This window comes from Penicillium concentricum (assembly GCF_028827145.1).
Source record: "Penicillium concentricum strain IBT 3081 chromosome Unknown utg000001l_segment0_segment0, whole genome shotgun sequence".
Classification (NCBI taxonomy): domain Eukaryota; kingdom Fungi; phylum Ascomycota; class Eurotiomycetes; order Eurotiales; family Aspergillaceae; genus Penicillium; species Penicillium concentricum.
Window position 1 is genome coordinate 167,559 of NW_026622754.1, and position 23,697 is coordinate 191,255.

The window sequence follows — 23,697 nt, forward strand, 5'->3', positions numbered from 1 at the left end:
AGATCGGAGTTTGAGGGTCCGAGAATTGAATACCGTAGTTACCGTAGTTACAGTCTGGTTTGGGGAGTGTTCGATTTAGTTTTTTTTTTTTCTTTTTTACTTGGGTGTTTGTATCCGAGATGAGATGAGTTAAATGCAATAATGAGCCATGACAATACTTTACCATTCTCCATTTTACGAAAAAGTACAATTAAACCCATAATTCATATCCACATACCCCGTACAATACATCATATAATTTACTCCGTACATATGGAGCACATGGAGTATGGAATGTCAGGAAAATATCCCTGGGTCCATGAGGCATCCATGGTTCGTCTATACAGCCATCACCCGATCAACCAATCCTACTGCAAACATTTCATTACAATTCATTATCCGCCAATCGAGACCCTTACAGTCAACTCTCAATCCACGGTTCACAGTAAATCCATTTTCCGGTGTGTTTGATATACTATTCTTGGCCGGTGGAGGAAGTGGATGTGCATGTAACCTGCCAAAACTTGGACAATATGCATATGACCCATATGAATGCGAGGTAGATGTCAAAGCTCATGTAGGATAGGGTTTGGGGTATACGAACACAATGGCATTGGAAAGCAAAACCTACAGCAATGATAAACAAGCGGTGAAGAGATCTAGATTGTAGGCTACGAATGGAGATGATGATTTGAAATGTGTACTCCGTAGAGTCAATTGACTTGATATTATTGCATATTTGCTCGATGGCAAAGGTATGTACGCCGATAGATACATGACGTCCGCCCAAAGAAAATCGGCATGTTACCAGAGTATGCCAATCAGCACATCCGGGCAACCTAAAGAATAGATTGCAGGCCTTTGAGCCCCAACGGACAAAAAGGGAAAAAATGGTACAGTCCGGAAAAGAAAAAGAAAAAGAAATATCGCATCAACCATTATCATACCCGGTCCAGCCCAGTATCCTCTTTCGAGGCGCATTTCCATTAATGATGCATCAGAAAATCATAGCGCTTGAAAGGGACATTTACAGCTGGAGCAGAGCAGTCACCAGACCCAGGAGGGAGACAGGTCCCATGTAGCTGGCAACAACAGAGGCAGCTGCATTGAAGCTAGGGCTGGCGCTTGCGCTGGCACTGGTAGACGAGCCAGAGCCAGAGCGCGAGGGGGAGCTGGAACTGGGGTTGGAGCCAGAGCCGGATCCAGATCCAGAGCTGGAGCTAGCGCCAGAGCTAGAGCTGGGGCTTGAACCCGAACCAGAGCTGCTAGAGCCGCTGGGGGCGGCACCAGAGCTGGAAGCACTGGCAGCACTTGAGGTAGAAGCCTCAGTAGACTCGGCAGACGAGGAGCTGGAGGTCTTGGTGGCCAGAGTAGTGGCAGCGCTGGAAGTGCTCTTCTCAGTGGTGGTGGAGGGAGACTCAATGGTGGAAGAGGCAGCCTCGGAGCTCGTGGCAGCGTCGGTGGTGGTGCTACGCGAGCTCACGGCGTTGGAACCAGTGAACTTGATGCTGTTGCCGGAGCCAGACTTGTCAGACCAAGTGTAAGACTCGGCGGGGTTGGTGTTCTTCACGCTGATGCTCTTGATGTACATGGAGTAGGGGCCCTTGGAGTAGTCGGTGGGACCACCAGCCCACGCAATGGTACCCTCGGGGTTGGTGGGAGCACCACCGGCCCAGATACCAACGTGGATGTTCATGGGGGTCTGGGGGAAGCGAGCACCACCCTGGGCATCGTTGTAGTTAAGAGTGCGGACATTGGCACCATCAATCAACCAGCTGATGGTGTCCTTGCTCCACTGGATGGTGTAGGTGTGGAAAGTTTCATGGGGAGTGGTGACAGGGACCCAAGTCTCACGGTCCCAGGTGGAGGTATCACCCTTTCCGAAGTAGTTGGTCTCAATGGTGTCGGTCTTTGTGCCCAGTGCTTCCTATATTTCAGTTAGCGATTATTCTTTGGTCCGAACTTGAGATATCACGTACCCAGTCAACCTCATCCAGGTCATCAGATTGCAAAAAGGCCGAGCTGACAATGCCTTGGCCAGGAGAAGTCTTCATCACAATGGACAATTCACCGTAGAAGAAGTAGAAGTCGCTGACCAGGGTAGGAGCATCTCCTTCCTTGTTGATAGTAAACTCAGCACCATTGGGGCCGGTGGGAACTTGGCCGCCACTGATCTTCCACTGGTCGAGGGAACCACCCTTGGTGAAGTCAAAGTTCAGGCTGGACTCAGTCGAACCCTTGTTGGCAGGGCATGCCTTCTCCATCGGGTTGCAGTCAGAGTAAGTCTGAGCCGAAACGAGAGGGGCAGCCACGGCAAGAGCCGCAGCAGCAAGTTTCATGAAAGACGGCATTATGGGGAGATATGATACACGTCAAAAGAAGTGAAAGTGAAAATGTAAATGTAAACAAGAGGGACAACGAGGGAACCCTTTTAAATATATCAGTAACGTGGAAAGTGGAAACGAGAGTGGATGTATGGCAAGAACGACTGGGAAGGCACCACTTTATCTACTCCACACTAAAAAAAACTTATACATACACTGCCTACGGAGCTAATAAAAAAGGGAGGCGGGAGTGACTTGAACATATTAACGTGATTGGATCTCGGGTGACAAGGCCGGAAACGCTGAGACAAAAAGGTAAGACTCTCCAGGGCTAATTCAGTCAAAAGTGGATCATTTGATCCTCATTGGGGGGAAAGTGGAGTTGATAGTTGATGGGCGCCCTTGGATTTGCGGGTTGTGAGACAAGGATGAGGCTGGAGATATCCATGGGTGATACTGTATTCAATATTATGTACTCTCATCCCTATATGCAAACGATTATCTCCGTACATAGTAAAGGGAGTATATTGGAGAATATATGGTTGCAGTCCTCTGATCAGCCGATTTAATCATATGTCACAGATGAACCCGTAATAATCACATTATACCGTTACATCAAGGGTCCATAAAAGAAAATTCAATAGAATAAATACAATACGTACCTGTACGGAGTATACTCCGTAATACAGAAAGTAATACAGAAATAGGTGAATCCATATGGCAACTTCGCGACCGCCAAGATTTTTGCCTTACGAGGGTTTTTCTTTTTTTTTCCCCTCGTTTTTTTATATTACAATTTCAACCATGACATTCAAAGTTTATTACTCTGTACATAGTTCAATCATATGACTTCCCGAGGTCCATTATTTAGATTAATGCCTATCATCACAACATCCATGCAATCGTGAAACACGGGTCATAGTCCCTGTATCCTATAGTATTCTACAGGGCATTATTCCCAATAGTTAATATGTTATAGACCTTTTATGTTCTCCTTGGGTATATTTGGTCAGTATCGCTTAAAATTGCCCAAACTCAAACTAATAATAACCCGGGTTTAGGTATAAGCCCACGGGTCTCTCCATCAGATGACTCAGGAACTAGCGGCCTGTGCCTGAACTAGTGCCGATACCAAGTCACTCTCGGGCTGAGTGAGACCTTTGTCACTTATAATAGTCCAGTACCTATTTGGATATAGAATAGTAACCCTCTATTAGTCTCATTGGTACGGAGCACGGAGTACTCCGTACTGATAGAGTTATTCTTATCTTTGAAGTGAAAGTTAAAATTTTCATTGTTTTCATTGTCAAGGGTTTTTCCCCTAGTAACTTCCCCTCTCATGCAAGGCTATGCAAGGCGTTTATTGTTTGTGCTTTTTGAAACGCTTAATTTATATTTATATTTATACATCTATACATTTATACACTTATGTGTCCGTAAACGTACATCTTCACACGTGATTCTTAACTTGACTGCTATGGGGCTGAGATGCAGGGACGCTATTCGGTCCATCCAATCACCATTTCGATTTTTTACTCCGAGTAAAAATAGTTTACCCGCTTACATCCATGGATGATAGAATATGATTCCAAGGTTGCCAAATTGAGTAAAAAAAATAATAATAAAAAAGTGGCGTTCGGATTCGGTAAAGAATGTGTTCCCCGGAAAGCCTTCCGCTAAACTACTAATCCAACCCCAGCCCTCCAGCCCTCTCCTAGAAAACTCACAGAGTCACCTCAGTAGGTCCACTCAACTCAATCTGCACCTTCTTCGTAACACTCTGCCTCTGAGCATGCCCAACATCCCGACCAGTATCCTTATGCCCAAGCAGCGTAACAGCCTCAACAATCACATTGGGGCGATATCCAAACCGACCCAAGATCTTAAGTTTGCCATCCCGGTACTTGAACTCAATCTCTGTCGTACTATCCGGCCGAATCGACTCGCCATCATCAATGTACAGCTCACCCTCCGCGGACCCATCAGCATCAGGCGCAATGAGAATCTCAAAGCCACGCTTGCGCAGATCTGTCGTCGTCTTAGCACTTTCCGTACGGAGGGGGATGATACTCCCGCCACGGATATGAATCGGGATATCCGTAATAGAAAGATCACTGATCGTCTTCACAGATCCATCACCCTGCACAGCAGCACCAGTAAACCAATCATAGAAGAGATCATCGGGGAAATAGGCGTCAACAGAGGTAGCACCTTCTTCCGAGACAGGCGAGACGAGTATGGAATCACCGTAGAAGAACTGCAGCTCATTACCGAAAGTCTCGCTATCCTCAGGATAGATGTAAAAAATCGGCTGGAGGAACGGAGTCCCCATCAAGGTCTGACGATGGAAGGAAGTATAGAGGTAATCGAGAAGACGGTATCGGATATCAATGATCTTCTTCGCAGCTTTCGTCACAGTAGGCCAGCGGTAGAATTCCTGCGGCACGGTGCCGAACTCGTTGTGGTTCCGATAGAACGGATAGAAGCCGCCGAGCATTGCCCAGCGTGCGCATAGCTCTTCCGTCGTGTTTCCGCCAAAGCCGCAGACATCGCTGCCGACCATTGGGACTTGAAAAATCGAGGCGAAGGCTAGCATCTGCGGAATTGACACGCGATATTTATCCCACTGGCTGAAATTGTCACCGAGCCTGTTGGGGAAGGGGTTAGCATAGGTGTACCCGGTAGGCTGGTTTGGGAGTTCTGTGTGATCTTACCAATGGCCGACCTGGGATCCTGCTCCGGCGAAGGTGCTACGCGTGATGATCAGGGGTCGCACGTTGGGTCGACGCTTCAGCATTGCCTCACGGGAAGCCGAGCTCATCACTAGAGTTCGCATTAGAAAAGTTCCAGTATTAGACAACAGGGTACTTACTAGTTCCGTAAAGATTGTGCGTGTCATACTCGGCGTAACCCTCGCCCGCATGGATGATATCGGTATCAATAGTCTTATTGCTAATCGAGCCAGCCTCGTTTGCAATTTGATAATGCGGGTTAATAAGATCTCGGCCAGACAAGCCGACCTTCTTTCCCTTTCCACCGCGGCTCCGTTTCTCGCTGACGCTACGTGCCTCAATGACAGCCTGGTCTCTCTTCGCACGGTGCGATGAAGAAGCCCCAGATGAAGGATACCCGGGCTGGAAATCAGCCGGGAAACCAGGGATATGGCGTGGATTCGATCGGACTGGCGGAGGTGTTGGGGGTAGGTTATTCTCCTTGGCGTACTTTGCCGGGTTTTCACAGGGGTACGGGCAGAAGTTGGAAGCTTCGTTCATATCGATCCATAGACCGTCGATGTCGACGCCGTCTCGTGCGCTGAAGAATCGCTTGAATTCTGAGTTCCAGTATTTCTGCGTGTCGTGGTTGAACCAGTCTGGGTAGACGGTTAAACCGGGCCAGACGGCGCCTGGGGATATTATGTTAGAAAATAGTAGGTATTTTGCTTCTGTTGGTGAACTTACCTTCGTAGAGTTCTTTCTGTTCATTGTCGCGGTACAGGAAGACGCCCTGGTCATGGCCTCGGTTGAAAGCACCATTATCTGGTAACACACTCACCGTTAGAGCGGAAGGGGAAAACAAGTAATTATAATACTTACCAGAGTTACTGACGGCCGGATCGACCATGACAATGTAATGCTGGTCATGCTTGTGAAGATACGAAACCAACTCACGCATCTTGTCGACGGGGAACCGCTCATCGTCAAGAGTAAATACCCGTCGACCACTCATGTAGTCAATGTCGGTCCACATAGTCTCGAGTGGGATTCCAGCACGGCTATAGTTGTAAACTACCTCGGCGACATCAAAGACATCCTGGTAGCCATATCGGCAGTTGTGATACTAGAATGTCAATTAAAATATGATTTCAAAATTTCGTGCAAATAACATACCCCAAACGTCCAGTAGCTTTGCATAACAGGAAGGCCAACGACCTCAGAGTACTGCTCGCTCACTTCCTTGGGGGTCGGACCGGCCATGAAGTAAAAGTCAAGGACTCCACCAAGGGTGTTATACTCGAGGTACTGTTTGCCATCGGCAGTCTTATCGATCTTGATGTCCATGCCGTTCGAGTTCAAAAAGAAAACCCCATGGGTGCCCTTCTCTCCGCGGTGATCAACATAAATAGGATGAGTACCGTAAAGGTTCGAGTTGGAGGGGATGCTATATGCATCACGATTCCAAATAGTGCGAGTGTAGTTAGTGGTCGGCAGGCGCAGCGAATCACTGTGTTCGCCCAGACCATACAGGTTCGGATTATCAGGAAGCCAAGTGCGCAAATTCAAGTACTGAGACTGGAATATGATGTTGGTGTCAGATGTGTCGAAGAGCACTTCCTCCCCACGCAGAACTTTGAATGAGAAAGGATTCTCCTGAAAGTCAAAGCTAAGGGCGGAGTCCTTTTGGTGGCCCTTTGCGCTCTCAGGTCTAGGAAGAACAGAGTCTGGTACTTGATAGACCTCCTCATCGGCATCATAGATCATGACATGAAGGCGAGTTTCTAGTAGAATGATGAGTATACATCTATACTTGGGGATAAAGTATGGGGGGTAGTGTAGTATACCAGTCTGTGCCTCTACAAGGAGTTTCAAGTTTGGAAGATCCGTGCCATAGGTATCACAGGCTTCTCCGGCAAGATTGAGGTCAGCGGTAAGTTTCTGGCCCAACTGCTTCACATTAGAAGCTTTGTAGCCAGGACAACCGTCAGTCTTGGAAGTCGATCTCACGACAGTGGCACCCACTAGGGGAGCCAGGAGAAATAATGTGCTTTTCATGTTTGACAGTTGAAGCACAAACACAGCATAGACAACAGAATACAAGGTAGATTGATAAAAGGGCCAGTGAACCCTTATAAATGCAGGATGTGCTGGCCTGGACTCAAATGAGGGGTGATACGACGTGCATCAAGGGGATGCTAGAGAAACACCACATGATTAAATAGCTTTGTATAACATTTGACAATTCTCTATCACATCGAGTGTTGTGCAAGAATTGTCCCAAATCGTTGTGTTGTGAAGGGAACGGGCATTGATCGGATTTTCCCTGACTGTGATCGGTCAATTCCGGTAGGCCTATATAAGGTGGAGCACATAACTTCAATAGCTTCAAGTTCATGCAGGGTCTAGATTTTACTCCCTTAGCTATTTACTTTCCCTAGGCTTGGCCCGGCTTAAAACCCAAAAATGACGCTTGGCCAAGGTCCCCATCTGTTTACCTTAATGATTGCGCTCCAGTTTCTTCAATCAGATATTGTGTTAAATAAATAGCCCATTTTATGAGCTTTCTATTTCAAGGGCATCCTCTAGGCATCATTCATGAATATAAATATATAAAAAAAATCGTCAACGCCAACGGCCGCTCTTGATCCCAACCAGAAACCCGCTGATGTTCTCAAATACCGCTCATCTTTTTTCCTTTCTTCGCTCAAAACTTCTGGCCAGCAGTGGCGGCCTTGACATCCTCCTCTGAGCTCATAATTTGTACCTTGATGGCACCAGTCTTAGGGTTAGAAGCAGTCTCAAAGGCCTTGAGGGCGTCCTCAAGAGAGTAACGGTGAGTAACCAACTTGCGCAAGTCAATCACACCGTTCTGGACCAGGCGAATGGCCCGAGGCCAGGTGTTACAGTAGCGGTACTGGTACTGCAGATCGATCTCCTGAGTGCTAAGACGCATGAAGGGAATGGTCATTTCGTTCTTGCCGACACCGATGACAAACACCTTGCCACCGAACTTGACACTCCAGATGGCGGAGTTGACACTGCTCTCGACACCGGTGCACTCCAGGGCCAGCTTGGGGCGCAGGGCGTCAGGGCCAGAGCCCTTGCCATCATTCAGGGCATTAATGATACCGTCAGCACACTCTTCGGCGGATTTGCCAATCTCGACCTTATAGGTGCGCACTTCAGGAACCAGAGACTTGGCAAAGGCCAAGCGGCCCTCATCAATATCAGTGATGATAATAGGGCAGGCACCAGCAGCGCGTGCACTGAGCAAACTGATCAGACCGATAGGACCGGCACCGGTGATAAGCAATGGGTCACCGAGACGCAGACCGCTGCGCTCGATAGCCGCCAAGGTCACACTGAGGGGCTCCAACATAGCACCGTCCTCGTAGCTCATATCACCGATCTTATGGCACCAGACGGCGGGGTGGTTGACGTACCGACGGAGCAGGCCGTCGACAGGTGGGGTGGAGAGGAAAGCGACCTTCTCGCAACCGTTATAGCGACCGGTCAGACAGGGTTCGCAGGCGTTGCAAATAACGTTGGGTTCAACGGCAATACGGTCGCCGACCTTGAGGTGGGTGACATCGGGGGCGACAGCGATAATCTGCCCGGCTGATTCGTGACCGAGGACATGGTCGCCCGTGACGATCATAGGTCCAATGCAGCCAGCGTGCCAGAAGTGCACATCGGATCCGCAAATACCAGTGCTGCGCACCTCAATTGTGACCTCGCCAGCCTTCAGGCCCTTGCCAGCATTGATGTCCTCTGCTGTGGGGGTGGACTCGGCGATCCAAAGGTCATGTTTCGGGTTGGTGTAGACACCGATGTTGGCCTTGGTGACGGTTGTTGCGGAAGTCATTGTGTAGTGAAGGAGAGGAAGAAAATGGAGAATAAAGGCATGAATGCAAGGAGGGAGCAGCCACTTTAATACTCGAATCCGAAAAGTCTGTGTCCGGTGATCTCATATTGTTCAACCCCACGCCGATATGGAGTAACAAGAAAGTGGAGTCGAGGGGCATTCGATTTAACCGGGGGGATAAAACTGCTTTCTCCGTCTGAATGAGGAAATCCTGGCCCGCTCTCAGTCTCGGGCCGAATGTTGATCGGCTATCGGTTAATATTGTGCTGGACCCCCGTTTTCACCTGGGCAACTTCCAGGACTGCTTGTGTTATTTGGATTCGGTTCATATTGGAACAATCTAACGAGGTTTCGGAAATAAATGTGGTATAGGTCAGAATAGGATCAAGAGAGGGAATTCTCCGGCGGAGGTTGATGAATTTCCAGTGGAGCAAATGCCTTTTTCCGAAACAAACAGTGCAAACTCTTTTAACCTATCAACAATTTTTCACTTTATGCACTTTCCATCGGAGTATCCCTCTACTATATACTCCAAATGAATGCATGACAGGTAATTCTTACCATGCACATTTTCTCTGCATGTTTTCTTTTATAAGCCTACCAGGATCCAACCAATTTCTCTCCGATCTTTCAGAGAACAAGCTGTGTAACAATGGCCCAACTACTTACATATATGTAAGTATAGTAGTATCCTGAGTGAGACAAAGTATGATTACGTAGCGATAGCCAGGTTCATCATATACTATTGTCCATTGGACTGGCTAATACTGTTGGTAGGTCACCACTGTAAGGAAATGATAAATATATAAAACATTCAGATATCTAATTGGAGGAGTATTTATTACTAAATATCATGCAAAACTTCCTAAAATAGTTGCTCTCTATATAGTCACCTACTCAGTTAGGTAGCCTCTATGTCTCCAAGGTGGCCCTGTTCTCTCTAGCTTATATATCACCAGCCGCTCTCTTCTTATAGTAAATTCGACCCCAACCTATCCTAAATTCCCGATATATCATCTAAATGTTATTCTCACAATGCATGATCTGGATTATATGAGATTTTGTTGACAAAATGGGAAAAAATGGTACACATGTATAGCATATATTACACTATATATTTGAGCCCAACAGCTTCCATATGCCCTTTTTTCCTAGACCAGTTTTGCAGAACTTTTTTTCAAGGCAAAACACCCGTTATGTTTATTAGTCCTCCTAGAAAGACCATCACCTTATTTCTATTCCCCGGAGTCTAGTTCCAACTTGTGATTCGACTAACGGGGCCGGATGCAGGTACAATACTATGGTCAAAGTGTTAAGCCTCCTATCGACTTTCAGATTCACTTCTAGATTCACGTCTCCAGGAAAGATGAGTTTTAATAAGTAAATAGTAAATCCATAAATTCCCTGAATTCCCTTCGAATCTATATCAGAAAAGTACAATATTTACTTGGGTTAAAAAGGGACTCACGTGACCCGCAATTCCTGAAGTTCCCGAGCGTCAAATCTTCATCTGGTTCTGCCGTTGCGCGAATCTCCAGATCATTAGATCATACTGCCCTCCTATTAGCGACTGCTTCGGGTGTCTTTTGCTTAATTCTTCTTTTCCACTCATTTCCTCCGCAATATTCAAAATGCCCGCCGCCACCCGTGCCGTCCTGCGGCAATCGCAGTTCCTCACCCGGAGAACCGTCGTCAGACACGCCTCGTCCACCTCCGAGGCTGCCTCCAAGGCTGGTGAGACTGCTTCCTCAGCTGCCTCCAAGGCCTCTGAGGGTCTGTCCAAGGTCTCTGCCTCCGCTGGTCCTGCCATGTCGAGCGCCGCCGGTGCCCTGCGCAAGATCGGTGGTCCCGCCGGCAAGGTCATCTCTTTCGTCGATTGTAAGGGACACCCTTGATTTTTCTCCCATTTGGATGGCTACAATGGAGCGTTGGACATTGGATACTCATCTAAAGAGAAAGCCAACGATTGACCGATTGATCCGGTTGCAGTCGTGGCACCCCAATCCCAACCTCCTTGTTGACTTCAATCGGCCGATTACATCTGCATAAAGTGCATAGCTAACAATCAACCAATCTAGCCATGATCCCTCCTACCCTCTACTACTCCAAGGTCGGAATTGAGCTCGGCAGACTGGTGTTCCGTGGCCAGAACATGGCTCCCCCGTAAGTCGAACTCCGCACTTGACCCTTTACTTCCCAATCTAACAACTCCTAGCAACCTGGCCACCTTCCAGTCCTACTTCCAGCCTTTCATCACCAACCCTGCCGCCCTCAAGACCCTCCCCTCCCCTTCGGCTATCCTCGCCTCTATCCGCAACGCCAGCCCCAAGCAGATGGCCCTCGCTGGTGTCACTGCCGCTGAGGTCATTGGCTTCTTCACTGTTGGCGAGATGATCGGTCGCATGAACATTGTTGGTTACCGTGGCGAGCCTGCGCATGCGCACTAAATGGATGTGGATAGAAGAGAATCGTCCTTTCCTTTTTTCCTATGTTAATCTTCCTGTGCTGTGTATGATAGACGATGGAATTTAAACTGTTGTCTGAGATAGACCTTGTTACTGCAATTGATTTCCTGTTTGTGCTGAAAGTAAAAGCTATTATACTCCGTACCCTCAATTGTAATCTGAAGGTCCATTCGCCTCGACTATTCTTCCCTAAACCCCTGTAACCATGATCAGAATCCCCTGGGTACGAATAGCCGTCTTACTATGGTATGTCTATTATGTCCAGACAATTCCATCTTTCGAAATTATCCTACTCCCGTTATTTTGTCCCCGGCCTCGGCGGTGATATACGACGGACAACGCTGATTGGCCCGGGAGGAAAACGGCGGACCACTTTTTTTCTTTTCACAATATCAACGACATTTTCGACTCAACCACAAAAAAGAAATGGATGCGTTCAAATTGTTGACTCGGTCAACAAAATTAAAGCCCGCCTCGTCGGCTTCAGACTCTCGTCTTCCCTCCACCGGAAAAGCAGCCAACCCGCAACTCTTCCGGACCGCGGAGACCGACAAGCTCGAGTCTGCCAAGAATGGCAAAAAAAGAAAGAGAGGCGCCGCCGTCCAACAAGACGAGGAAGATATCCCTGATCTCGACTTTTTCAGTTCAAACAAGCGCCCTGCAGCCAGTGTGACGGAATCAGCTGCTGCGACCGAGGACGATGAGAAAGTGTCTGCTGAGGATGCCGCATCCGATGACGACGATTCCATGGATGAAGTGGAGCGTCGCACTATCTTGAACTCGCACAAGATCAAGGTCACAGACATGCGCGACCTGGAAAAGACCCAAGTCCAGCCTACATCTACCACAGATTCCAAGAAGAAAAAGAAGAAGTCAAAGAAAGAAGAGGCGCCCATTCTCAGTAAGAAGGAGCAGAAGCGTGCCAGACGCTTGTTCCCAGAACCCCTGCTTAACTTCAAGGAGCTTCGGTCTAAATACAAGATCTCCTCGCGGCTCGCAGAGAATGTTGCAGATCAAGGATTTACTGTACCCACAGAAGTCCAGCTTGGAACCCTTCCGTTGCTTCTTGGAGAGTCTTCTGAGCCAGATCTTCTGGTTGTTGCTCCCACCGGTAGCGGCAAGACATTGTCATTCTTGATCCCCGTGATCAACAAAATTGTTCGGCACCACCACTCAAACCCTGACGAGCATGGTATTTTATCTCTGGTTGTGGCGCCCACCAGGGAGCTTGCAAGCCAGATCGTCAACGAGGGCCGCAAGCTAGTGGCTGGAACCGGCGTGAAGATCACGTTGATGAGAAAGGGTATGCGTGTTGGAGATCATGGAGAAGCCAATGTTCTTGATGAGAACAGCGAAGAATCATCCGGGTCGGAAGACGAAGATGCTGAAAGCAAGCCAGCAAAGGAGCGAGCCAACATCCCGGTCACCAAGAGTGATATTCTCGTCACTACGCCTCTGATGCTGGTCAATGCTCTATCTGCCAATCGGACGACCACCATGGCAACATTACCTCTAGTGCGGAGTTTGATTATGGACGAAGCCGATGTCCTCCTGGACCCTTTGTTCCGGGAACAGACACTCGATATCTGGAAATCATGCTCACACCCCGACTTGCGTGTTGGCCTTTGGTCAGCTACCATGGGATCTAACATCGAGGACCTCACCAAGTCAACCATCAGAGAGCGACTGGAAGAGCTCGAACAAAAGCCAAGCGAGCCACATGCACTACTTCGTCTGGTTGTAGGACTGAAAGACTCTGCAATCCCCAACATCGAGCACAAACTCGTGTACGCAGCAACAGAGCAGGGTAAACTGATGGGACTTCGTCAACTTCTTCGCCCGGCTGCAGCCTCACCATCAGATGTCCGCCTTCGCCCTCCCTTCCTCATTTTCACACAGACTATTCCTCGTGCGGTCGCTCTGCACTCAGAACTCAAATATGATATCCCCGCCGAAGCAGGTGGATCCTCACGTATTGCCGTTCTTCACTCCGATCTCTCAGATGGCCAACGGTCCGACATAATGCGCGACTTCCGCAAAGGCGAGATCTGGATTTTGGTCACAACGGATCTGCTAGCCCGCGGTGTCGATTTCCGCGGTATCAACGGTGTGGTCAACTACGATATCCCCAACTCAGCCGCCGTCTACGTCCACCGCGTGGGGCGAACTGGCCGTGCTGGTCGCGAGGGCGGTATCGCTGTCACCTACTACACCAAGGAAGATATTCCCTACGTGAAGAGTATTGCCAACATCATTGACGTCAGCGAGAAGCTACGCGGCGGCGAAGAAGGCGACAAATCGATCCAGAAATGGCTACTCGATGCTCTGCCGAACTTGAGCAAGAACAGCAAGAAGGACATGAAGAGGCATGGTGTCAAGGCGCGCCAGGCTCCAAGATTGACCGATAAGGAGGATGACGGAAAGGGCGCTCGTGGTATGAGAATTAGTACCAAGAGTGGCTTTGAACGTCGCCTGGAGAATAACAGAAGGGGCGCTATCGAGGCCAGTCGCAACAGGAAGGCTGCAGCAGCGGCTAGTGGCAATGTTAGCGACGCTGGTAGCTGGGGTGGATTGGATGATTAAATGCTTGAGTTTCTTTTGTACAATACATTATTCCAAGGTTGCTACCGCGGTCCTATAATAACGATCATATCATAAACGCATTAAGTCATCTGATGAAGTATATACACATAATAGCCCTTCGTCCCAATCATGATGTTTTCCCCACACCCCAATCCATTTACTTCTGACTCTGACCATTCCCCTGACCCTGGGGAGCTGCAGCCTGAGGCGCTGCAGGCTGAGCAGCAGGAGGTGGCGGCGGTTTCTCCTCAACAACCTTCCTCACCAGCGTGACAGGCACAAAAGCACAATCCAACAGATCCTGCTCCTCAAGAACGCGCGCAAGCTCATCGCCATCACGATCATAAAAAAGCGCCCATTCACCTTCCTCCTCTTCAACCGCAATGAACCTATTTTGCTTTCCTTCGAGCGAAATGTTCCTCTCATTTTTGTCCCAGTCCCACGGCTCTACCAACTGCTCCACACTCTGCGACCGATTCCCGTACCGCAACTCATGTGTTTCAGTATCTGCATAGATCCAGTTGAGAAGCGGCGGGTTGTCTTGGACATAAGTCGGGAGACCGAGACCACGCTCGCGCTTGAGGTATTTCAACTCTTCCGGTTCTGGGTACTCGATATAAAAGGCCAGGGCTGTGTAAGCTGGCGGGTCTCGTTTGGCAGGATCTGGATCGGCGAGGTAGACCTGCGGGGGTGAATGTGTTAGTCTAGTTCTGCGATTTGCGCTCAGATGACGATGTTCAGAGAGACTGTGACCCCTCTAGACTATTGATATAGTTTGCATTGGGGTTCCTTACCTTCTCGTCTCTTACAACGACAACCGTCCCGTTCATTTCGCGGTCATCATCTGTGTCACCAGTGCATTCTGCAACAATGTTGAACTTGACCATGCGACGGGCCTCTTCTTTGCGCTGGTTTGCTTTGCGCTGCTCGCTCGAAGCGAGAGATACCCCCGTTACTGTTGGGATAGCCGTGAGGGCTAGAAGTCCGATCATTGTGTAGGTGTTTGGCGGGGTATACGATATTAGGTATCTAATGTTTTCCGTATGCACATGCGGTTCGAAAGGTCAAGGGCGAAGGAATGAATCACAGTCGGTATATGGGTGGTAGAATGCGTAGTTATATCGCAACTTAGGACCTTGAATGCGGCCGGGTATGAAAGTGCTCTTATATATTATATTTTGGGATTTTGTAGCTGATGTTCATGTGGCGTTTTGGTCTGGACTCAGGTCTGTTGTCGCATTAGGATGATTTGCTTGAGATTCGAATAATTTTGGGCTGTTGACTGACCAAATGAACGTAAAGAATATCTGTGTCCTGTACAAGTCATCGTTCTTGTTAGGATTCATGAACCCTTAAGAAATACAGGAGCTGGTAGAAATCTCAATTCATCATCGGAATGGTGATATTGACGTCATCGCCACGTGACGGAGCTGTTCCTCTTTTCTGTCGGATCTTCCCTCAAACTTATCAAGTTGATCTGAACAAAATGACACGAGAAATTGAGAATTTAGTTTCAAGATTGGGATATCTAATAACCCTCAAAATCTAGATGGATGATGCTTGCATTGCTCAATAACCAACGTCTAGGAATCCCTATTCTAATCTATTGTGTATCGTTCATTCGTCATTTCATTCGGCCATTCCCAATATGACCTGACAGTATGCCGCTAAACCTTTTCGCTCCATCCCCAGATCGACCACCAACACTTGACGGCCAGCGCACCTCCATCTGCACTTTCCCAATCATCGTAACCGACTTCCTCGCCTTCCTCAACCACAGCCAGACCCAACTCGCCCATCCGCTGCCGAAACTCGTTCACCTGCGGCAGATATGCATCTCTTAGCGGCATCTCCACCACAACTCGCGCACCGAGCCCACGGCTAAGCCAAGGCTTAATGGTATCCACCAACCATTTGGGATGGTTGGGCGAGTACAATGGATCCGCAGCGAGAATCACATCAAACTGCTCTTCCGCAGTTGGAAGGGGCGACGGTATGACCGACCAGTCAAGCAAACCGGTGGTCACAGTGGCCTCCGTTCTGCTGAGGAGTTCGACGTTCAAGGCAGCGTTGTGGGCGAGGTTTGGGACAATCTCGGGCAAGTCGGTGAGGTGGACGGTGGCAGACTTACCTTGCAGAGCCGCAAAGGAAAGCCCGACCAAGCCTGTTCCGGCACCGAGTTCAAGTGCCCGCAGCGGTTTCTGGGGGCTGAATGTGGTAGCCGAAGCCGAGGGAACAAGTGCTGGTGGCGATTCAAGGTTGTGAAGCCGGCGCGAGAGAAGATAGGAAGATACCCAAGTCTTCATACCGAGGTTGTCCGATGTGATTGATGGTTCGTGGAGGGTCAGCGTGTATTCTTCGCCGGAGGAGGTGGGCACGCTGAAGGTTCGAGACATTGCCGGCATAGCTTGTGGCAAGTGAGTCACGGTCAGCGGGATAACACAGCTAAATAAATGGTGGCTTGCTTACCAGTTCGGCCAGACCGTTCACTTAATCGTGAAGCAGCCGTATCCCAGATTGCCTCCCGGAGTTCATCGGTATCGAGCCATGCCAGTGGACTGGCAATGATTGATGTGAGATACCGAGTCACTCCTGCAGGCTGGACCGCGGGGCCTTTGCGGACATCGGCTGTTGTGCCGAATGTGCGTGGCTGCAAGCTCAAAAGAGCCAAACCTTTCACCAGATCGGTTCCCGAGGGCTTTTGGTAGAGCTGCGGGAGATCAAGCACTGCGCTTATCAGTTCCATTATCTTTTGTGGACCGAATAGACTAGAGGGGTAGATTGTGAACTAACCATGGAGAGGCTCATCTGTAGCACTGATCATAGTGATAGCTGTATGTTTTCTATGTGTTGCTGGAGATGAATGCAGGGCAACAAATTGGCCTCACTGCCAGGAGAATCGGACGAAATGTGGCGGAGAAAAAAGAAAATATTCCCAAAGAGGAAAGGCTGGCGCTGCCGTTCCGCGGGTTGATTGTAGCCTAGATTATCAGGCATCAAGATATCAACTGGGCACATAACTAGCCTAATTGCTGTAATTGTAAAAGGTCACTCGATCAAAAACAAGCCAGAGTGGGTATATTAAGCTAGGAATCACTGAAGATCATGTTAATACATGAAAACATAATGGTATCTCTACTGTCCATATGAACGCCTTGCCGGTGCACCAGAAAATGATTCCCCGAATCAGTTCAACGTCGCCTTGAAGCCTTGATAAGCCTGTTCGATATCAAAAGCAAGTTCGCGCGCTTGGTCCTCACTTAATTCCTCAGTAGCTCGCATTTGGTTCAATGCGATCAACCACTGAATGATCTTGCCGCGGTCTTCAAAATCGGTATCGGTCACCTTGTTCACAGACTGGATCACCTCCGATAAGAGTGGATGCAGTGCATCTTTGGATACCATGTTGAGTTTCAATGCATCGAGGAAGGTAATGAAGTTCTCGGTTGCTGCCAGAATGAGACTACCTGAGGCACCACCAGCCGGTCCCGTCGTCGCTGCGCCCATACTAGAGGTTGGCCCACCGTGAGAAGCTTGCTCAACTGTGGCCGGAAGACCAATACGCAATCTCTCAGTAGCTCGTGGGCATTCTAGCTATATTGTGCAACCCTGACGTTAGATATGCCTTGGAGTTTGCGGGGTAAAATGGAGATGAACACTCACCCCCCACGTCCGCTTGAAGGTTTCCAGGTCCACGAATTCCCGCGACACTGCCTCATCTCCAAGACTGGACTTGTATTGCTTCAATAGCCGTGTGCATGTCTCGGTATATTCTGCCTCGGTGACCACATCCTTGATGTATGCTTTCTCGAGTCCATCGAGGGTGACAATGATGCTGTAGATTTCGGCTAGTGATTCGTACAAGTCACGTTCAGCTGAGCTGGAGGCTAGTTTGACTTCCTAAAACAAGTGACATTAGTCGATATTACTATCAATGCGGAGACAAGGATCCATACTTCATCAAGGTTGATTGTGGCCGACCGGGCGGGATTGGGTGTGTAGCTGTAGGGGGTTGGCGCATACGAAAGTGGGCGCTGTGAGTACATTTTGCTGGCAAATTCTCGCTATGTATAATAATCGTCAATCATCAATCATCAATCGTGAGTTTGAAGGTTCAATGTTGTCTGTTGATTGTCTGGACGTTATCGCCCGATGCCAAAGGCGGTCAGAAAGGCGGACCCGCTGATTTTCTCCCCAATTTTTTTTTGACCAGCCATTTCCCGACCAAGCTACACTTGCAGACTCTTTTCTGCATCACTCTTTCAAAATGGTTGGAGGCAAAAAATCGACCAAGAAGTTCGTGCAGAACCGCCTCCCAGATGTTCTTGAGCGTCGCAAAGCGCATGCCAAGATCAAGCAAAGACACCAATTGAATGACAAGCGCAAGGAAAAAGCCGCTGCTCGCCGCGCCGAAGCCGAAGCCGCCGATGAGGCGAACCCTGAGGAGAAGAAGAAGGAAAATGCCTTCTCCGAAATGAACGTCGACGACTTCTTCGCTGGTGGCTTTGATATTCCCGAAGAGAAGGGAAAGAAGGCCAGCAAGAAGGATACCACCCCCAAGATTGGCAAGCGCAAGCGCTCAGAAGATAAGGCACAGGCAGACGCTGAGGCTTCTGAGGGCGAGGGTGACAATGATGACGCAGACAGTGTCGATGCTTACGACGAGCACAAGGATCAGCTGGAGTCACTGAAGGACAAGGATCCTGAGTTCTATAAATACCTGAAGGAAAACGACTCTGAACTGCTCGATTTCGGCGAGCAAGGCGATCTTTCAGAGGTTGACGCTCTGAGCGAAAGCGAAGAACCTGAAGACGAGGAACCGGCCAAGAAGAAGAAGAGAAAGTCCAAGAAGGAAGAGGAGGAGCCCGAGGATGAGACCCTGACTATTGCGATGGTCAAGAAGTGGCAGACACTTATGGAGGAGCAAAACTCGATCCGAGCCATGCGCCAGGCTGTGCTTGCTTTCCGTGCGGCCGCCTATGTCAACGACCCCGATGCCCCCGAGCAAAAATACACCATCTCCGACAAGAACGTGTACCACCAGGTTCTTATCACGGCCCTCAACACCGTCCCCAAGGTCCTGGCCCACCATCTCCCAGTCAAGGAGAGCGCTTCTGGCAAGATCAGAGTGTCATTGGAGACCAAAAAGTTCAAGACCCTCACACCTCTGATCAAATCGCACACTGCTTCGGTTCACCAGCTTCTGCTTAACTTGTCCGATGCATCGACACTCAAGTTGACCCTCGCGTCAATCGAGCCCATGCTCCCTTACCTTCTTCAGTTCCGCAAGGTGCTGAAGACACTCGTTAAGATTGTCGTTGGAATCTGGGCTGATGTGTCCACCGCCGATGCCACCCGTATCACAGGTTTCTTGATTCTGCGCCGCCTTATGGTTCTGGGAGATGCAGGCATCAAGGAGAGTGTGCTCAAGGCCACCTACGAGGGTGTTGTCAAGGGTAGCCGCAACACAACGGTGCACACCCTAGCAGGCGTGAATTTGATGAAGAACTCCGCAGCCGAAATCTGGGGCATTGACCAGAACGTCTCATACACAGCAGGATTCTCCTTCATCCGTCAACTGGCTATGCACCTGCGCAAGAGCATTACCAACACCTCCAAGGAGTCCTACAAGACCATCTACAACTGGCAATACGTGCACTCGCTGGACTTCTGGTCCCGAGTGCTTTCACAGCACTGCGATGGCCTTGTCGAGGCTCAAATCGGCAAGCAGTCCGCTCTGCGTCCCCTTATCTACCCCGTCGTGCAAATCACCCTGGGCGCCATGCGCCTTATCCCAACCGCCACGTACTTCCCTCTGCGCTTCCAATTGACTCGCTCCCTGCTCCGCATCTCCCGCGCCACAGGCACCTATATCCCGCTTTCAGCTTCCCTTCTCGAGGTCCTGACCTCAGCGGAGATGCGCAAGCACCCCAAGTCCAGCACCCTCAAGCCCCTGGACTTCAACACAGCGATTCGCGCACCCAAATCCTACCTGCGCTCGCGTACCTACCAGGACGGCATCGGTGAGCAGGTCGCCGAGCTCCTCTCCGAGTTCTTCGTCCTGTGGTCCAAGCACATTGCGTTCCCAGAACTGTCTGTGCCTGTCGTTGTCTCCCTCAAGCGCTGGCTGAAGCAGGTCTCTGCCCGCAGCGGTGGAAACAAGAACGCCAAGATCAACCAGATGATCATGCTGCTCGTGCAGAAGGTCGAGGCTAATGCCCGCTGGATCGAGGAGCGCCGTCTGAACGTCTCTTATGCTCCCCGCAACCGCTCTAACGTCGACTCTTTCCTCAAGGATGTTGACTGGGAGTCTACTCCCGTCGGTGCCTTCGTCAAGACACAGCGCAAGCTGCGTGAGGAGCGTGCTGCTGTCCTCGAAGAGGGTCGCATCGAGGAGGAGAAGCGGAGAGAGGAGGCGAAAAAGAACGGTGGAGACGATGAGACTATGGGTGGTGTTGCTGGCAGTGATGATGGCAGCGAGGATGAGGAGGAGGAGGAGGAAATGGAGAGCGAGGAGGAAGATGAGATCGAGAGTGAAGATGAAGATGAGATGGAGATGGAGGACGAGTAGATCGTCTAGTTTTTTTTTTAATTTGTATATCTCCTTGTCCGTCTCCATGTCCATCTACTTCCACGGTTATTGCATGTGTCTACTTTGTTTACCAGGATACACCATGAGTAGTTACTCAGTCCTATAAAAGAATCATTTATCTTTAAAACTTCATATCATCATAGATCTCAAAAATCCAGGCTCTGTAAAACAGTCTAAACAATAAATCAGCCAACAAAGAGGGTATATCGTAAAAACAACCATTTAAGCATCTAAACAGACCCAACAGGCCCATGCTCCTGAGCCCAAGCCCTAGATCTATCTCTCCGCATAGCAGCATCCTCCTCCTCAGCCCAAGCCAGAGACTCACTGGGCAACATAATAGCCTTGTCAATAGCCACGGGCAAACCACGATGTCTACCACGCAAAGCAACAGCAGCAAGAATCAACTTGCTAATAGGATGCCACGCGCCACAGAACGAGTAATTCTTCCCGGGGAACCCAACACTAACACCCACACAACCGTACGCAGAGACAACCTCGAAGATAATATTGAAGGTGGAAAAAGCCACGGGCTGGGAATCATAGTGGTCGGACTCGGCGATGGCGATAAAGAACACAGCCAGCGCGATCCACCACAGGTCATGGCTGAGCTGGGAGCGAAGCTGCTGATGCACGAAGTAGCCGCGCGAAGTCTCGGATGGGCCTGGGCGGCCGAGATGTTGTCTGATTAGCTCCATTGCTACGTTGCTGCGGCTTGTGTTTGCTGGTGAGCCGGGGGATTCGTCGTGCGCGTAGATTCCTAGCGAGCGTTCTTCGTAGACGTTTGTGTTGCTGTGTGGGTTGTTAGATTAGGGTTTCTTGAGGGGGTTGCGTTCATCGGTTACTTACCGCATTGTGAGCGTTACTGGGTACGCGGAGACGTACTGGGTGGCTTGTTAGTTGGGGTTTGGTGTATGGGGTGTGAGACTAATATGTCTTACCATCATGAGTACTAGAGGTTTTGTTAGCATGATCCTTCAGTCCGGTGATGAGATATTGAAAGCACTTACCATAGAGAACCAAGAGACCCTGGCGAAGATCGGCAATAGTCACAACGTAGAATCCACCAGCGCGTACCGCTTTAATCGAGATAATTTGTTAGCTTGGTTCAGATATGATGCTTGGTGATATTAGTTGACAAACCTAGGGCTTGGAACAGTCCATCCAATACACGGTATTCGGTCGGAAGACTCTCAATGTCCTTGTTTCCAATAGAGAGCAGCTCGAATGCTGCCCAGTCGATACCGTTCAAAATGATAATCGTGCCGAGTAGATACCATGTATGGCGAGCAGGGAAGAGATTCGTATAGACCTGGCTTCATGATAAGTGTCTATATTCTGGAAGCTATTAGAGTAATGCAACTTGACTTACCCTTCGAGGATGCTCCAGGATGAAATCAAGGGTTATGCGCCACGACTGCCACTTTGGCCGATCCGGAAGCATGACCCTCATAATCCAGATAATGAACCGGAGGAAACATGGGAAGAGGGTGTTTCCAGCGAGAATCAGCAGTCCCATTGTGAGAAGTGGGTAGGCCCTGGAGAGTGGTCAGCAAGATTGACCATTGAAACATGACGGGTGTGGGCCACCTACCTCAACTGCAAAGCAGTCATATTAGCGTCCAGGAGCGACATGCCACTGTTCACGAAAGCCGAGACAGCAAAGAAAGCACCCGTCCAGAAAGGCGAGAGACCATTCGTGCGGGTCACAGCAGGATCATTGACTTCCAGCCAGACACCGACACCAATCATACCGAACATGATAAACAAGATGAAGTAAAGGAACACAACCACAGACAGAAATGAGACCGCCTTATACTCCACACCACCTAATTCGTCACGCTCAGCAGGAGTGAGATCGTGGAACTGGGAGTTGCGGGACACGAGGCCCTTGGACGCCATGTACTTCTGTGTACCGCGAAGAATTGCCTTGAAGCCAGACACCGAATCCTTCACGGCCAAAGGAACATTCGGCACTGCATCGCGAGGGTGGTTATGCAGATCCGGTCTCGCTCCGATTCCAGCCATGGGGAAGACTCGGTGGTGATGGTGACGGCAGGGTGTGCCGCCGATGGTTATTTGGTCATCGTCCTCCCATAGCTGTTCGTCACGAGATGGTGACTCCCCCGGTTTCACTTGGACTTGGACGGATGTCTTTGGGCGTGATTTGCAGCCGTGTCCTTCGGTGTTCTCGCAGGGGAGATCAGTCCCGGTGCTTCCGTGAGCGGGTTCCCGGTGCCTGACCTGGAGTTCAACTTCCGAGGGGTTACGAGTCGACCGCTCTCTTTCCCGTTCATCAGAGACACCCTTGAACTTTGCCTCGAATGCTCTCTTACGTACTAGAAGTACAGTGAGAGAGATAAGAATGGCATGGCCCAGGATAAGCAGAGTGAATAGAATTGCTTGCTGGAAGCTGTTCATAGTCGATAGATCCACCTGATCATCGGGTCATTAGTCTCAACACGATACATACAACCATACATGGGATGTCAGTCCATACCGTATTCAATCCAGCACCAGTCATAGCACTGACGCACAGAAAAATAGAGTCCACATAGGAAACGCTGAGCCATGGCGTCGATATCAAGTAGAAAATGATACTAGCGATGATGCTAGTGGCAATGAAATAGAAATAGTGCAGCGTCAAGAAATTCAAAGGAGGGAGCACTGCCATTATGGCGTTCCCGATCTTCCTCCGCCACTTGCGGACTATGAAGTGGTTAGTAAAATTTGATATTGTCAAGCCCAGAGGAACATACAGATTAGCAATGCATGCATTTTGATTAATTTGGCGATAACATTCCCGCGCGTTGGGTAAATCGCGTGTGAGAATTCTTACTTGAGGCGTCGATGTAATGATGAAATGAAGTTCAATGCTTTTTTTTTTTTGGCAGGTTTTTCAAACGAACCCACACAATACGAATCTCGAACACCTCAATTAGAAGATTTCATGAGAATCATATAGTTAAAAGGAAGAAAAGAAAAAAATCCAAAACTTAAAGCTAAGCCGATTCGAGTATTGTGGGCTCTGAAATTCCTTAGACTAAGACATGCAGCCCTGTAGAAACGTAGAAATGTATAGAAATGTAGAAGAAAAAATTCAGTCTATCTAAATGAGAAATATGAAAAGATCAAAGGAAAATTTTATTGAAAATACGGTGAGCCTCGGAGAATT

General features: G+C 49.2%; 10 protein-coding genes across 10 annotated transcripts; 3 read left to right on the top strand and 7 right to left on the bottom strand.

Annotated features, from left to right (window-relative positions):
- Positions 1–1,006: 1,006 nt before the first annotated feature.
- N7517_000072 (glycoside hydrolase family 16 protein) lies at positions 1,007–2,330 on the bottom strand (the record flags this gene model as incomplete). The annotated part of the gene is made up of 2 exons (XM_056717802.1): positions 1,007–1,906; positions 1,959–2,330. The coding sequence occupies 2 exons, from the start codon at positions 2,328–2,330 to the stop codon at positions 1,007–1,009; spliced, it is 1,272 nt and encodes a 423-aa protein (XP_056581937.1).
- Positions 2,331–4,026: 1,696 nt separating this feature from the next.
- agdC (putative alpha-glucosidase) lies at positions 4,027–7,072 on the bottom strand (the record flags this gene model as incomplete). Its single annotated transcript, XM_056717803.1, has 6 exons — positions 4,027–4,951; positions 5,018–5,126; positions 5,176–5,706; positions 5,762–5,839; positions 5,897–6,140; positions 6,191–7,072. The coding sequence occupies 6 exons, from the start codon at positions 7,070–7,072 to the stop codon at positions 4,027–4,029; spliced, it is 2,769 nt and encodes a 922-aa protein (XP_056581938.1).
- A 649-nt stretch (positions 7,073–7,721) lies between these two features.
- N7517_000074 (NAD(P)-dependent alcohol dehydrogenase) lies at positions 7,722–8,882 on the bottom strand (the record flags this gene model as incomplete). Its single annotated transcript, XM_056717804.1, has 1 exon — positions 7,722–8,882. One exon carries the CDS (start codon positions 8,880–8,882, stop codon positions 7,722–7,724), a length of 1,161 nt encoding a protein of 386 aa, XP_056581939.1.
- Positions 8,883–10,513: 1,631 nt separating this feature from the next.
- Positions 10,514–11,329, top strand: N7517_000075 (F1F0 ATP synthase subunit g; the record flags this gene model as incomplete). Its single annotated transcript, XM_056717805.1, has 3 exons — positions 10,514–10,760; positions 10,961–11,045; positions 11,098–11,329. The coding sequence occupies 3 exons, from the start codon at positions 10,514–10,516 to the stop codon at positions 11,327–11,329; spliced, it is 564 nt and encodes a 187-aa protein (XP_056581940.1).
- A 444-nt stretch (positions 11,330–11,773) lies between these two features.
- On the top strand, positions 11,774–13,930 carry rok1 (RNA-dependent ATPase ROK1; the record flags this gene model as incomplete). The annotated part of the gene is made up of 1 exon (XM_056717806.1): positions 11,774–13,930. One exon carries the CDS (start codon positions 11,774–11,776, stop codon positions 13,928–13,930), a length of 2,157 nt encoding a protein of 718 aa, XP_056581941.1.
- Positions 13,931–14,087: 157 nt separating this feature from the next.
- N7517_000077 (uncharacterized protein) lies at positions 14,088–14,922 on the bottom strand (the record flags this gene model as incomplete). Its single annotated transcript, XM_056717807.1, has 2 exons — positions 14,088–14,612; positions 14,740–14,922. 2 exons carry the CDS (start codon positions 14,920–14,922, stop codon positions 14,088–14,090), a joined length of 708 nt encoding a protein of 235 aa, XP_056581942.1.
- A 675-nt stretch (positions 14,923–15,597) lies between these two features.
- N7517_000078 (S-adenosylmethionine-dependent methyltransferase) lies at positions 15,598–16,754 on the bottom strand (the record flags this gene model as incomplete). The annotated part of the gene is made up of 3 exons (XM_056717808.1): positions 15,598–16,337; positions 16,400–16,657; positions 16,724–16,754. The coding sequence occupies 3 exons, from the start codon at positions 16,752–16,754 to the stop codon at positions 15,598–15,600; spliced, it is 1,029 nt and encodes a 342-aa protein (XP_056581943.1).
- A 362-nt stretch (positions 16,755–17,116) lies between these two features.
- N7517_000079 (ESCRT-I subunit protein VPS28) lies at positions 17,117–17,976 on the bottom strand (the record flags this gene model as incomplete). The annotated part of the gene is made up of 3 exons (XM_056717809.1): positions 17,117–17,524; positions 17,594–17,830; positions 17,887–17,976. 3 exons carry the CDS (start codon positions 17,974–17,976, stop codon positions 17,117–17,119), a joined length of 735 nt encoding a protein of 244 aa, XP_056581944.1.
- Positions 17,977–18,197: 221 nt separating this feature from the next.
- Positions 18,198–20,501, top strand: N7517_000080 (mRNA-binding ribosome synthesis protein NOC2; the record flags this gene model as incomplete). The annotated part of the gene is made up of 1 exon (XM_056717810.1): positions 18,198–20,501. The coding sequence occupies one exon, from the start codon at positions 18,198–18,200 to the stop codon at positions 20,499–20,501; it is 2,304 nt and encodes a 767-aa protein (XP_056581945.1).
- Positions 20,502–20,752: 251 nt separating this feature from the next.
- N7517_000081 (uncharacterized protein) lies at positions 20,753–23,300 on the bottom strand (the record flags this gene model as incomplete). Its single annotated transcript, XM_056717811.1, has 8 exons — positions 20,753–21,314; positions 21,372–21,414; positions 21,464–21,601; positions 21,666–21,834; positions 21,895–22,060; positions 22,117–22,958; positions 23,023–23,231; positions 23,282–23,300. 8 exons carry the CDS (start codon positions 23,298–23,300, stop codon positions 20,753–20,755), a joined length of 2,148 nt encoding a protein of 715 aa, XP_056581946.1.
- Positions 23,301–23,697: the final 397 nt, after the last annotated feature.